Genomic DNA, 14,950 nt, shown 5'->3' on the forward strand with positions numbered 1-14,950 from the left:
GCCCTTCCTATTTCCCCATTTGTCACCTCGCTATCGGCGTGCCAAGCTGCCTGACAAATGCCAGACGTGAGCAGGAGCAGATTACGAGTGTGGCCACACTGCTCCTTCCTCTACCCCCACCTGCAGCCCTCTCCAGGCTCACATGAGACCTTTTCTTTTTCAGCACTTTATTTATCAGCAAAAGCCGGGGGTCAAGAGCTCTTGCCCATCTGACTAGGAGATAGCACGCGGGGCGCTTTGCAGGGGGAGAAGCAATGTCTGGGGCAGTCAGGAGACAACGGCAGTGGTTTGAAGCATGTCGTGCGGGTGAAGCTTGTGGACAGAGACAGGATCCAAAATCCTCCGTTCAGCTGCAGCCGGGTCCACGCGTGTTGGCTCTTGTGCCACGAACAGACAGGTCACCCGCCGGGTGGATTTCATCCTCAGTTCTTCTGCTGAGGACAGGGTCCTGCGCGCGCTGCGGGCTTGGGGTGGGGATGCCCAGCTGATGGGAGGGTGGCTCTGACGCCCCCTCCCCACCTCAGGTGGGGTAGGACAGCACAGCCGCTCCTGCCCCAGCCCCGCCTGCGGGCAAAAAGCCTCCTGCCCCGAGGCTCCTCGGAGGGCCCTTCCTGAGTGACGTGGTCCACGGCACAGGCCAGGAGCCGATGGCTGATGCCACCTGCTCTCCACCAGCCTCGGCTGCAGGGGCACACCCAGGAGCTGCCCCTGCGTGGCTGGGGATGGGAGGAGGTGTCTGAGCTCTCACCGCGTCCTTCGCCCGCGGCAGGGTCGGGAGGAGGTGGGCGCAGGCACTGAGGCGTCCCATAAGGTTCACCCCGCCGCCGCGCTCGTCCCCGTCCTCCAGGACCAGACCCTGACCGTCGCCCCCTTCTCCCCTGCCAGGCACCCAGGTCAGCTTCCCCAAGCCAGCCGACGCCTTCGCCTTCGAAGAGGACAGCAGCAATGACGGGCTGTCCCCTGAGCAGGCCAGGAGCGAGGACTCCCCGGGCTCCACCGAGTCGGCAGCCGGCACCAAGGCCCCGGAGCCCGCCCCCGCCGCTCCCGCCGGGCCGCCGCAGGTAGGGCCGCGACACGCCCCCTCCCTGGGCCGCCGGGGACCCGCCTCAGGGCCGCGGGGGACCCGCCCCACGGCCACGGCCTCGCCCCGAGGGCCGCGGGGCTGCACGGTGCCGGAGCGGCCCCTGCTGACGGGCCTGGGCACTGCAGCGCCGGCATGGCGGGAGGGACTGGGACGACTGGGGAATGGGGAGGAGTGGAGCAGGGAGGGGGAGAGAGTGGAGAAACTAGTCTAGTGTTGGGGAGACTGGGAGGGACTGGGGATACTAGCCCGGGGGAGGGGTGGGCAGACTGGGGTGAACTCAAGCGGAGCGGGGTGGGAGTAGCTGGCGGGACCAGGACAGGCCGGAGGTGGACTTTGGGTACTGGGCTAGTCTGGGGAACACTGAGGGGCCAACGGTGTGCTGGGGGAACGAGGGTACAGGGCTGAGGTGGAATAGAGAGGGCTTGGAGACTCGGGTGGACTGGGGAGACTGAGGAGCTGGGGTGGACTCATATAGCCTGGGAGAAGCAGGGATAGTGGGCTGGGATAGACATGGGGGACTGGGTTGGGGTGAGGCATCTGGGATGGACTGAGGACAACATGGGGCAGGGGGAATGGGGCAGCAGGTGCCCCTTGCAGGCAGAGGCCGTCCCGAGGTGACCGTCGGGAAGGCCCCGCAGCCCCTCTCCCATCACACGGATCACCTCTCCCCTGCAGGATCATCCCCACGGCACCGAGAGCCATACACCGGACCCGGCCGCGGGGCAGGGCAGCCAGTGCGACAGCCCCAAGCAAGCAGCGGGGCAGGAGAGCCCATCCCTCCCGGTGACCTCCGCTGTGAAGGTAATGCCTGTGCCACCAGGCTCTCCGGGAGAGGGAACAAGCCCAGGGCACCTGGCTGTGTCCAAGCCTGAAGTGCCCACATGATGCACCCCACATGTGTGGGAGCTCTGGGGTTTGGCCTTAAGACTTGGAATAACGCAAGGAGACAAATCTTGTTGGCAAAAACAGCAATATTTGACTCATTTTGTAGTGGTATAAGGTATAATATTGCACCCTCCAAGAGATGATTGCTCAGGCCCTGCACTGGAAACAATCCTTGGGGCTAGGAGCAGGAGATAACAAGGCAATGCTGAAATACCTTCCAGGCAAGAAGGGTCATTCTCCATCTCATGTGCTCTCCTGGACAACTGAGATGAGATGTGGCCCTGAGGGAGTCCCTGATTTCCAGGCCTAGCAGCTCCTGGAGCTGGAGTGTCAGGGTGCCAGCAGGAGCTGCCCTTTCTCTGTCCCAGGCCTTTGACTTCTCATGAGGGTGGCAGAAGTTCTTCTCTTAGCTAATTCCTTTCCTTCTTGCACCAACAGTCCAAATCATCCAGTGATAGCAAGAACCGTCACAAAAAGCCCAAGGACACCAAGCCCAAGGTGAAGAAGCTGAAGTATCACCAGTACATCCCTCCGGACCAGAAGGCAGAGAAGTCCCCTCCACCCATGGACTCTGCATATGCCAGACTCCTCCAGCAGCAGCAGCTCTTTCTGCAGCTCCAGATCCTCAGCCAGCAGCAGCAGCAGCAACAGCAGCAGCAGCAGCAGCACTTCAGCTACCCAGGGATGCACCAAGGCCAGCTAAAGTGAGTGGTAATGTGCCAATAGCAGGGCTTAGCCCTGTCTCTCTCCAAACTTTCCCCTCCCATACCCATTTGTGCCAGTGCAAGGGGGATAGATGCACGCAAGTGAAACACAAAAGCTTGGGAACATAGCAGAGTCTTCTGCAAAGCTGTTCTGGCTTTGTGCACTGGCTGGGGCACCTGTGTCCTGCTGATGGGTCACCAGCAATCTTCTTACAGCCCAGTCTGATTTTCCTTGGGGTTGCTGGTCCTTCAGGCCTCATACAGGAGATGGTATCCCCAAGGGAGCAGAGATGGTACATTGGGCACAGAGACCCTGGGGCGGGCAGACAAGTTACCCCAAATCTCCTTTGTTATTTCAGGCAATCAAATGAGCAAATGGTCAAAAGTTCAAATTCTTCATCAACTTCTGTCAACAACACCCCTCTTTCTCCTGTGAAAACCACCTTTTCAGGCCAGACTTGTGTCTCATCTATCAAGCCAGGCCCTCTGCCTTCTAACCTGGATGATCTGAAAGTGAGTGCAAACTTTGTCACCACAGGAGCAGAATCTTATAGCCTGAATGTGCTTTGCTACCCCTGAAGCGTGCAGTGTAGTGCCACAGGCTGAGCTGGGGGAATGACCGCGTGTTACAGATCAGCAAACCAGAACCACCATGTTGTGAGCAAACCCAGGAGTACATTGCGCTGGGTCAGGAATTCGTCACCATGACGGTAGCATGGGGTTTGCTGCTCTGCAGGTGGCATGTGCCCCATGGCATGTATCAGCAAACTATAGGTATAACTTGAGATGGCGGGAGGCCAGGCCATCAGGTCGAGGACTGCAGGATGATCTGTGCTGCTGCTCCTGCAGCTCATGGCTCCATACCTTCTGTGGTTTTATTATGGACTTCATGGATGCTGCTAGCAGACCAACCAGAAGCTAGGAGGTCAGCATGGCCTCCACTTAGTGGCTCAGCTTCTCAGTGGCCATTGCAGCCACTCCAGCACAGCTCTCTGCACAAGCAGGTGTCTCCTGGAGTCTGCAGCTATGAGCGCTGCTTTGAACAGTACCTAAATCTCTCATGTAAGCAAGATAGGCAGGGTATAAGGGAGAATCACTCACATCAGTGGTTCTTTTGTACTTTGCTAATAGAGCCTCAGCCATAGGGAAGGACAAGTCCTTTTGGGAGCAGAGACCTGGAGGCAATACTCATTATTAGAGAAAGAAATAAGATAAGGTAGAAATTAGTTTGGCGATAGCATTGCCCCAGCTCAGATGCCTGAACCATGTGCAGATGCTTGAACGTGGCGTCTCTGTCTCCAAGGTATGTTGTCATGTTCTCTGAGCTAAAGGATGCCATCAGCTAGTTCTGTCTGAAAGTCCTCTACTCATGCAGAAATCTATCACTAGGAAGTGAATCTTGAGTTACCTCCGTGGCCCAGGGACCACTGCTGGTTCACAGAGTGCAGTCACAGTTCCTGGAGGAGGAAGGAAGGTTTTCGTGTTAGGAAAGGTTGCGGTCCTGCATGCAGTGGTTAGGGCTGCACATGGTGACTCTGGTCACTGTAGGTGAGACAGTGAGCACCTGGGGGGTGAGAGCTTCCAAGCAGGGAGCTGGGAGCCTGTGATCTGAGACTCCTTGGTAGAAATGTTGCATTTCTAAGGGGCTCATCTGCATTTGGGACTGATCATTGGTGACTTTTCTTCTAGGTATCAGAACTGAGACAGCAGCTCCGAATACGAGGTCTGCCAGTGTCAGGTACCAAAACAGCACTGATGGAACGGCTGCGGCCCTTCCAGGAGTGCGGCAGCAACACAGTGCCAAACTTCAGTGAGATCACCACCGTCACCTTCCCAGTCACTCCAACAAGCACCCTGTCAAGTTACCAGTCGCAGTCCTCCACCAGTATGTTATCAAATGGCTTCTACCACTTTGGCAGCACCAGCTCCACCCCACCCATCTCTCCCGCCTCCTCTGACCTCTCTGTGAGTGGCTCCTTGCCAGACACGTTCAACGATGGGCCCATGTCTTCTCCACAGTTCGGCCTCCAGCCATCTCCGGTTCATGGCAGTGCTGAAGAAAGCCTCATGGGCAGCATGAATGGAGGGAGCATCCAGCTGGAGCTGGAAGGGATTGACACAGAGAAAGACAAGATGCTAGTGGAGAAACAGAAGGTCATCAATGAACTGACGTGGAAGCTGCAGCAAGAGCAGAGGCAGGTGGAAGAGCTGCGGATGCAGCTCCAGAAGCGAAAGAGAAGCAACGGCCTTGAGGAGAAGCAGCAACCTGCTCAGCATTTCTTTGGTGTCCCCATCAAGCAAGAAAACGCAGTGTCCAGCTGTCCATTTGCATCCAAACAAACTGCCTTGAAAGGCCAAGCCAGCAGCTCGGATAAGTTAAGTAACTGTGGGGTGCCGCAGCTGCCTCACATTGTAAATAGCCACTGCCTGGAGACTGCAGGGCAAAGCACCATCACCTCCTCGACATTCCTGAGCCCACAGTGCTCCCCCCAGCACTCTCCACTCGGGGCTGCAAAGAGCCCCCAGCACATCAGCCTGCCACCGTCCCCCAACAGCCACTATCTCCTCTCAGTGTCCCCTGGCTCACAGGCAGAAGGGCGCAGCGGGTCCCCACAGACCAACAGTTGCCTTCGCACAGCATCGGTAAGTGGAGAGCACCCCAGATGGCATAGCAGTGGTGAACACACTGGTGAACGTGCAAATCCCAGTTTGAGTCCTTTCCTTTCAGACTGAGACTGATACAGGGCCACAACAGCATGTGGGGCTGCCTGAAAAGGCAGAGAGTAGCCCAGGTGGACAACGGGTTAGAAGCTGATGGCACCTCAGGGTCTTTTGCAGGGCATCTCCTGGGGATCCCTGCTGCCACATCCAGTCTCCTTGGGGGGTTACAGCCCGGCTCCCATGCCCTGTGGAGCCCTAGCACAGCTCCTTCTGCCCTGGGGGAGCCCTGGCACAGCTCCCGTCTTCCCCAGAGGACCCCAGCACAGCTCTCTCTGTCCCTGGGTGAGCACTGGCAAAGCTTCCCGTGTCCTGGGAGAGTCCTGGCACAGCATCCTCTGCCCCATGGAGCCCTGGCACAGCTCCCTCTGCCCTGGGGAGACCTGGCACAGCTTCCTCTGCCCCTGGTTAAGCACTGGCACAGCTCCCTCCACCCCTGGAGGAGTCCTGGCACAGCTCCCTCTGCCCTGGGGGAGCATTGGCACAGCTTCTGCTGCCCTAAAAGAGCCCTAACTCAGCTGCCTCTCCCCTCAGGGGGAGGACCTGGCACAGCTTTCTGTGCCCCTGGGGGAGTCCTGGCATCACTCCCCCTGCCCCATGGAGCCCTGGCCTGGCTCCCGCCACCCTGGGGAAGCCCTGGCACAGGTTTCTCTGCCCCATGGAGCCCTGGCAAAGCTCTATCCAGAGAGGGGAAGCACCAGCACAGAACCCTCAGTCCCTGGGAGAGCCCTGGCACAGCTTCCTACATCCCTGGGCGAGCCCCACTGCAGTGTTACAGGGCTTTTCAGCATCTTTCAGCATCAAGTATCTAAAGGCCACCTACAGGAAAGGCAGGGAGGCACCCTTGATCAGGGAGTGTAGCGATAGGACAAGGAGTAACTGTTTTAAAGAGGGGAGATTTAGATTGGATATTAGGAAGAAATTTTTCACTGTGAGGGTGGTGAGCCCCTTGCCCAGAGAAGCTGTGTTTGCCCCATCCCTGGAGTTGTTCAAGGCCAGGTTGGACGGGGCTTGGAGCAACCTGGTCTGGTGGGATGTGTCCCTGCCCAGGGCAGGGGGTTTGGATCTGGGTGATCTTTAAGGTTCCTTCCAAGTTAAGCCATTCTGTGATTCTATGATCTGCTGCGCCATTGCAGCTCCGGGAACTGTTTGAGGGATTTTGACCACTGGGTTGAAGGAGGGCAGTTACCTATCATATGGCAAGCCTTTTCTTGGAAAGACAGAGCAGGGCTTGCAACTGGGATCTGCAGTCAGATAGAGCTTGTGCATCCCCACCAGGAAACCAGCAGAGCAAAGCATTGTCCCTCCAACATCCACCACTCCTCACTCAGCCCTCTGGACAGATACAAAAGCTTGGGGAGGACAGATGCTGCCAGCACACATAAACAGCACAAGGTGCTGCTGATCGCAGCCCCAGTTCATCCCCACGCCCTACCAGGGTTTCCCAGGCAGCAGCAACAACTATCATACAGTCGGTGAAGCACACAGAGGGGTGCAAGGCATGCATACTGCATTCAGGGAAGATGTACAGCAAGTGCCTGCTGGGTGCGCAACAGCTGCACAGCAGAGTGACAGCCATGGCGAAACACCCAGCGCTCGAGCAGGGCAGCTCATGAATCGCATTCCTGCAGTTAGCACACTGCGGGCAGGGGGGTGCAGCACTGCAAGGTGGCAGAAAATGGGAAGCAGCGGTGTCTCTAAGCCATTCAGAGAGTGGTGAGACAGGTGACACGCGCAGTTGGCACACAGCACTGCCAGGGAGGTGGGCAACGGGGAGCAGCTTAGGGTGAGGGGGCAGAGAGATAGCGTGCTGCCAGTGGGATGGCAGCGCTGTTGGGGTGAGGTAGGCAGTGGGGGCTTACTGCTGGAGTGAAATGGGCAACGGGGAGCCGTGCTTTGGGTGAGCTGGGCAATGGGTGCTGTGTGTAAGCTGGGCAGTGGGGCAGAGAGCTGGGGGTGCAGTGGGGCAGTAGGATGCAGTGGGTGACCTCAGCAGAGGGGCACGGAGCTGTAGGGGTGAGCAGGCCAATGGGACAGAGCTGTGGGTACAATAGGCAGCGGGACACAGTACTGTGAGGTGATACTCCCAAGAGAGGTGGTGGGGCTGCTCTGGACAACCGGGCAGCCGTCAGCAAGCATCAACAGTGAGCAGCAACACTCTGGGGGCATCTCCAGCTCCTTCCTTGCTGTCTGAGAGCAAGGGGCATACAAAGGAGACGGCACCATGGTGTCCTGCAGCTCATCCAGGCTGCGACACCACCCATCCTAGGCATTCTGCTGCTGCCTGCAAGGGGCTCCCAGGGGCGAGGGTCCTTCTTCAGCAACAGCTCCTTCTCTGTGCCCAGCATTCGAGTGCCCCACCCCCCCCCACCCCAAGCCAGAGATACTGTTCCTCCCGCCCGCCCTCCACAGAAAGGTGGCCAGGATGTGCATGGCCAGATCAAGTGGCCTCACCACCGCCCTGAATCCACTTCTGGATCCAATCCACCTGCTGGGGTTGCATCCATGCTGCATCCCCTGGCACTGGCTCTCATGGGACAAGGCAGCTGTGGCCAGGTGGTGGGGAAGTGCACACAAGGGCCTAGAGGTGGTGGGGACAGCAGCTGGCAGGCACTGGACCTTCAGATAAGGTCCCTCCTGGAAGGGAGGACTGGCAAAAAGCTGGCACTGATATGCAGGTGTTTGGCACAGGCACAGGGAAAGCCTAGGTGCTGACATGGCAGTGGCTCTTCTCAGTGGTCTTCCCTGGCCTGGGCTCTGTGAGATGCCCCCAGAGAGGTGGCGATGGAGAGGGTCCCCAGCAGAGGGGCTGGCAGGCAGCTGGCAGCCAGGGAAGCACTGCGTCACTATCTGGGTGCAGCTGACCACCAGTAAACCATTTCTCTCTCCCGCTTGCTCTGCACGTTCACGGCTGGACTGAGCATCAGGGTGCTCTGTGGCATCATGCCCATCTCCGGCAGCAGCCAGAGGCCAGCCTGGCCCTGGGTCTCAGAGCTAGGCTGACAGCTAGTTTACCTCCCTCTCTCCTGCTCAGAGGCCAGGCACTTTGAGCTGATTTGACGCAGAAAATTGTTAGTTTCCCTGGCACCACTCTGTCTTCAACACGGGTGAGAGAGCAGAGCCTCCTGCTGTGCCTCTCTGTGCATTGACTCCATTTCCCTGTATTTCCCCCATGCAGATGGCTACGCAGGCAGGTCAAAAGTTTTCTATTCCATCCCCAAGTTTTTCTAAGTCAAGCCCAGCCCTTTCAGAGGTAAAGCAGCCTCCACCCTATGAGGATGCAGTAAAGCAGGTAACTGCATGATTTTTATTTTCTATAGGGCTAGTGCTGTGCAGGGTGTTCTTCTGCAGTTAACGTAACTCATCTGCAGGAGTTACAACCCGTTATGGGGATCTCTGGGTAGAACAGACCTGTTTCGATAAGGAATGGGCTTTTCTTGAAGAGTTATTTGCTGAATGACTGCCACAAAGTAGTCAGACACCACGCTGGATGGGATAGTGTCTTCTGTGCTGATAAAAGGTGCCAGTCCACCCTGGGGTCCTGACATCCCACATAAATACCCCAGGACTTGGGTGTACTCTTACTTGGGGTGCTCAGTGCTATGTGAGAAACAGGCTCTTGAGCATTCCCAAGTCAAGAGGAAACCATGAGCAAAGTGCCCTGCTCCATGCCATCTGCCTCCCTTAGCCTTATCCTGGAGTGCTCTTCCCAGTGGGAGGACTGTCTCCATCACCTATGAACCCCTTACTGCTTGTGAGAGTATGTCAGCAGCCTCAGTGCCGGTCATGATGGTGCCTTTAGGAAAACGGAGTGATGCTGTTGGCAGTGATAAAAATGGGCTTGTGTTGGCTGGCAGGAAGGTGTGCGGAAAGACCATCCAGTCTCCAGTCAGGGAGAGGAGGATGACAATGTGTTGCCCCAGGGAGTGCAAGGAGGCACATGCCAGGGCAAGGTCCTTGGGCCAAAAAGTTGGTGTGTCCTGATGGCCCTGGGAAGATGCATTCTGTGGTGGCCACTGAGCAGAGGGTTGGTGGCAGGGCGGGGGGAACCTGGCACCATGCTCCCTGGATCCGCTGTGCTTGTCCCAGGGCTCTGCAGTGCTCACCTGAAAGCCGCTGCCAGCCCCATGTCGGAGTGGCATCTCTCCTGCATGAGAGAAAGCCATTTGTGGGATCTAGAGTCACCTACCTGGCTTGTGGCCGGAGGGACTCTCCTCCTAATGCCCTCTACTCTCCTCTTTGTCGTTTGCCGCAGCAGATGACACGAAGTCAGCAGATGGATGAGCTCCTGGACGTGCTGATTGAGAGTGGAGGTATGCACTGCTTCCCTGTTCCCCCCCAGGGCTTCCCCTCCAGGCCAGCATTGGTCCGTGGGGCTCAGTGCACTCTGTGCAGCCCAGCAGAGCTGCCTGAGTTGAGTACAGCTTTCATTTGCCCTCCCTGTGCCAGCAGCCACTGAGATTGAATCCAAAAGGGTGTTGGCCCTCCCGGAGCCTGCTCCTGCATGTGCAGACCTGGTGCGGTGGTCCAGGCTTGGTTATCGCCTATGCAGATCGCGCAGAGAGAAGGGACAGCGGGGTGGCAGCCCTGTGCACAGCACTGCCAGCACCCTCCCCATGCAGACCCACCTGTGTCCCCCACCATTCCCAGTGCTGCCAGTGCCATCTCCTGCGTAGAGCACTGCTGGTGCCCTCCCCTGTGCAAACTGCTGCCTGTGCCCTTGCCCATGCACAACCCATGCCCAGCCCCATGGGGACAGCTGCCAGTGCTTGTGCCCTGGGGACTGTGTCCAAAGCCAGGGAATTCGAGGTCAGAAAGCAGGAACGTGTGAGGCTTCCCACAGGGAGGGTGGGAAGCAATGCCAAGGGGATTGAGTGGGGAGCGGGTCTCTGTAGGCATGCCCCAGAGCCCAGCTGGGGGGCTGTGTTGGTGCCCCTACGCCCAGCAGTGGTGGGCGCTGCCAGAGCACCTCAAACCCCTCTCATTTGTTGACAGAAATGCCAGCCAACGCCAAGGAAGATCGGTCCTGCCTCCAGAAAGTACCTCAGATAACAGTGTCTACAGGGAACTCCAGTGCTCCTCTCCCAAAGTCATCTGCCCCGTTTGAGCAGGTCTCCTCAGCCCAGCTCTCCTTCGAGCACTGTCCGGGCAGCAGCGATGCTCACCTCGAGGTCCTGCTGAACGCCCACAGCCCCCTGGGGAGGGTCAGTGAAATCGCCCTGCTGAAGATGGGGGGAGAAGAGTCCCACTTCGAAGGGATGATGGAGGGGTTCTCCGGCAAAGCCGCAGATGAACTGCTCACCTCCCAGGAGATTTTACAGACTCCCCTCTCACCCATGGAAACCCAGCTCTCCCCTTCCCCTGCCGACGGATCCGGTTTACAAATGAGTTTCACTGAATCTCCGTGGGAAACGATGGAGTGGCTGGACCTCACCCCCCCCAGCTCCGCCACTGGCTTTGGCTCGCTCACCCCCGCGGGTCCCAGCATCTTCAACATTGATTTCCTAGATGTTACTGATCTCAATCTAAACACCAGCATGGACCTGCACCTTCAGCAGTGGTGAAAGGGAGGGTGGTGGAGGCAGGATACTGTAAGCCCACAGCAGCCAGCACAGTGTTTCTGTCATGCCAGAGGACACACAGGGCTAACGTGCCACGTCCAGGGGAAAGTGGAGTCGTTTTCCCAGCATATAAACTTCTTTGAATTTCCAGTTACTGCGAATTGATAGCACAACAGCTCTGGGACTTTGGTTTTCCTCCATTGACACATCCCCACAGATGACACCAGTGCCTTTAACAACACTTCTTTAGATTGACAAGAACTTCAGTTTTGTTTCTTTTATCTTTCCCCCTGCCCCTGGTTTTAGCAGTCACTCTCGTGAGAACTGGAGCAGCTCATGATAAAACTGCATGGTGAGGAGACCTCACCTGCGTGGCAATGGGAAATCATGGAGAGGAGAGCCCGTTGCTGCCCTCCTGCCCGTCCAGCCCTGGGCACATTCTGCTGGGCACATCCTGGTCCTGCAGAGGCCAGGGCTGGTGGAAGCAGGGAGGCTGTGCCCAGCCAGGGCAACAAGTACACTTGGTACATCCAGGCTCGCCTTGCTTCCTTCCTCCTGCCCCCGACACTGCATTGCCCAATCCCTGCACAGCTCTGCTCCAGGTAGATGAGCGATGGAGACCACCATGTTCGTGGTGGCACCTTGTTGTGTCCTCACAGTGCCTGGAGGCCTGAAAGCCATCCTGGCTGCAGTCTGAACTGAATCAGGCTGAAGCCTGTGACCTTGGAGCAGAGAGCTCTGGACGTTGGAGGCAGATGCTCAGGCTGTAGGTTCAGGTATCGAAGGGACGTGGCATCTCGGTGGAGCTTCCTTGTCCCAGCTAGTGTGATATGGATGAAGAGATGTGTAATGTGTTTTGGTCCAAGGTAGGAGCAAGTCATATGGAAAATACAGCCAGGCTTTGGGAGGGGCTGTCCTTTGCACAGCCAGAAGTCAGGATGGATGTCCCCCACCTTCCATGACCTGGGAGCAGGGGGAGCCAGAAACGGGCACTCAGTGACCTGCATGTGGGGCAGGGCTGAGCGGGCCCTTGCGTGGCTGCGGTTTTGTGCGAGCATCTGCCTTTGTTGCCTCCACTTCACTGCCATCCTTCCCTCCATCCTCCTTCCCATTCCTCCTTGATCCCCAGCAGTCATCCCCTTCTTCCCAAGTTTACTGCAGTGTCACTGCTCACTCAGCCCAGAGCAAGGCCCCGGAGAACAGCTGTGAATCACTGAGCCTGGAGGAGCTAGTTCTCCTGAAGCCGGCAGAGATGGATGCTCTCCTGCAGTGATGCCTCCTGTTTGAAGTCACCAGCATTTCTCCTGTGAGTCTCTGTGCAATATACTTCCTCAGGCTCTAGCGAGAAGGAGCCTTCGCTTCACTTCTTGGCTTCCACCGAAGAACTTGCTGCAGACTGTTTGACGGACACGTCTACTTCTTTGCAATTCTGGTTTTGCCAAAGTAAATATTGTTGCTGACTAAGATTGTTAAACTATTTACAGACTGAGCGTATTTAATATTTGTGTTACTGGAAGCACAGCACATCGGAGATGCAGCAGCCGGGGAGGAGGCGCGGCGCGAGGGGCCTGCGGGCGGCCTGGCCGTGGCTCCCGTGGGACGCTCCCCCCCGGGGTGCTGGAGCTGTCGGAGGAGGCTCTGCAGCCCCTGCTGGGTCTCCTGGTCCTGGCGTTGTTGCATGCTGTATAAAGCACGTGGCAGTAGCTTTCAACTCACTATTTAAAGCACCACTTTTCTATTGTACAAACGGTCACAGTGCACTGCTAGGGTAGATGATCACAGGTTGCATTTTTTTTAAAGAATTTCTTTTTCTAAGTGAGAGATTTTTTGAAGCTGGTCCGTGGAGAACATTAATAGCACTTGAAACAGAGTAGTGTTAGCTGCTACACTGCGTCGTTGTACAGGGCTTTCCAGGTAACTTTCTCCTCTCAGCAAATGTATTTCCTTATTTAAAGGGATGCTGTCAGCTTCAAACTTGTAAGCAAGCACATTTCCTTAACTATGTTACCAGCAACACCTTGATTATTAAAACCCCCTTTGTCTTGCCGCTCGTCTGTTTGCAGTTTGCTGTTTGATTTTTCGGGCTGGGGTACCCACCATTTGGTACCACCTCCATGCTCTGGGGCAGCTACAGTCCTTGCAAGAGCAGCACTGTTTCTTTCACAGTTACAGTTTCTCCTGGAAGATTCCTAAACAAGCTAGCTGGAGTCTCCTCTTTCTGAAGGCTTTTTCTTCTGTTGGCATTGGTTTCGTTTTGTTCTCCTTAAACCCTGCTCCTCTGGTCAGTGTCCCCTCCAAAGGCAGTGGTTGACACCTTGCCCAAACCCTTTGCATTTTCCAGTGGCCGCATTCCCGCCGGCATCTGGCTGACGGACACAGGACACGCACATGGTGGGCGCGGGCAGAGCTTCCCACGCAGCCAAACCTCCCGCTGCCCAGCGGCGAGCGGCAGAGGCAGGCGGGAGGGCTCTCCCGGGAACCCTGGCTCCTTCTCCCTGCTGCCCATCAGTGTCGGTTCCCGGATTCATCGCGTCTTTCCTTTGACAGGACATCCACCCACCTGCTTGCAGGGAGGGACTGCCTGTGTGTCCACAGATGGACTTAAAAGGTAGAAGAACCCTGAGACATTGCAGAAGTTAATCTGAAAAGATGTAGATGAAAAAACAACTAGTTCCTACAAGTATCCTTTCAACTTCTAAACCACACTGCAACCAAATGTGTTGTGATAAAATGCCTGGACTGAGCCACATTATGGTTACTCAGAAAAATGAGAAGAAAAGCCACAGTCTAGGATTGTTTCAGGAATACTGGTGGAGCACTCACCTGTCCTGCTGCGCGCTGAGGAAAGCCTGCTGGTGGTGTTCCACCTGCAGAAGAGGAGCTGGGAGGACGTGCTGCCCGTCTCCCGCTGTAAAAGGCAAAGAGGAGGGTGAGGGCTACAGGGACTCACTGCTTTAAAGTGCAGGAAAGACGCTTGTCAGGTGCCGAGGTTTGGACCAGAGCCTTTGGGGAAACTGAGTCCAGACCAAGGTCCTGCTGTGGGGCGGAGGGAGGGATTGGAGGGTCTCCTGAGATCTCCTTCCGGGCCCCAAAAGGTGCCTGCAGCCGAGCTCCTCCGCTGCCTGGAGCTCAGCTCTGCCCCGGCCGTCGATTTTCCGTCACCCAGGGTGGGCAGCAGGACAGGACCTGCTCTCCCCTCCCACTGCCTCGGCCAGAGCAGCGCCCGCAAAGCCCCATCTGCACTCAGCCCCCATCACGAAGCTCCCCAACAGCTTGCTGGCTGGGCACAGCCCCGGGGCATGGCTGGGAGGTGTTTCAGTTTCCTGGTGTTTTCAGGGATCCTGACCCCGCTGGTCGCTGAAAACCCTCACATTTACAGCTTCGGGGTTGTTCCCTCCTGCTCTGTAACCCTGCTCCCGTGCCGTGGTGTCCTGCAGCTCGGGTAAATCTCGCTCTTCCTGGTACACCTTGCGTCAGAGCAAGGCCATGGGCGCTCTGCCTTCCTTTGCTCCTGTGCCATGAACCTTTGTGCCTGCTGATGAACCACGCTCTCCATGCCCCAAAGGAGTCAGTGCCTCTGACATGTGGGGGATTTTCCCGGACGGGCTGTCCCAAGGGATTTAGGTTCTTGCGGCTTTTCTTCCTGTCAAGGCCTGGATTCGACAAAGGAAAAACCTCCATCACTGGAGGATCTCAGTGATGTCCCACTCTCCCTGGGCCTTCCTGCCTGAAAAATACAGGAAATATAAAGAAAAATAAAATGTTCCCAGAGTCAAATAACATTTTTTATGCCTTTGGCAAAGTTTTTTAATGTGAGATGCCTGTCTCAGTGCACCATCCAGTGTTTCCTCCATAGGAAGCACTGAGACGTCAACAGCATCTTTCCAGCACTCCCAGGTCAAAACAGACCGTGTTCTAGGCAGAGTTTCCCCTCCCAGGTGACAGGGGGAAACACCTGCTCCTTCTGGGCTCAGAGGGGGATGCTGTGCCCTCTGGGG

The 14,950-nt window shown here is 56.8% G+C and overlaps 1 protein-coding gene across 10 annotated transcripts in view; it reads left to right on the forward strand.

The window, feature by feature from the left end:
• The window catches only part of MYOCD (myocardin), a 260,906-nt gene extending 247,908 nt beyond the window's left edge, over nucleotides 1–12,998 (forward strand). For all 10 annotated transcript variants that reach the window (XM_063352322.1, XM_063352324.1, XM_063352327.1 and 7 more), the window contains 8 exons: nucleotides 886–1,061; nucleotides 1,760–1,885; nucleotides 2,408–2,673; nucleotides 3,033–3,186; nucleotides 4,363–5,316; nucleotides 8,570–8,683; nucleotides 9,650–9,704; nucleotides 10,387–12,998. In XM_063352322.1, coding sequence (XP_063208392.1) covers nucleotides 886–1,061; nucleotides 1,760–1,885; nucleotides 2,408–2,673; nucleotides 3,033–3,186; nucleotides 4,363–5,316; nucleotides 8,570–8,683; nucleotides 9,650–9,704; nucleotides 10,387–10,955 — 2,414 coding nt within the window. In that variant the 3' untranslated portion in view covers nucleotides 10,956–12,998. The remainder of the gene's footprint in view (nucleotides 1–885; nucleotides 1,062–1,759; nucleotides 1,886–2,407; nucleotides 2,674–3,032; nucleotides 3,187–4,362; nucleotides 5,317–8,569; nucleotides 8,684–9,649; nucleotides 9,705–10,386) is intronic.
• Nucleotides 12,999–14,950: the final 1,952 nt, after the last annotated feature.

The sequence above is a fragment of the Chroicocephalus ridibundus genome, chromosome 14, assembly GCF_963924245.1.
Source record: "Chroicocephalus ridibundus chromosome 14, bChrRid1.1, whole genome shotgun sequence".
Taxonomy (NCBI): Eukaryota; Metazoa; Chordata; class Aves; order Charadriiformes; family Laridae; genus Chroicocephalus; species Chroicocephalus ridibundus.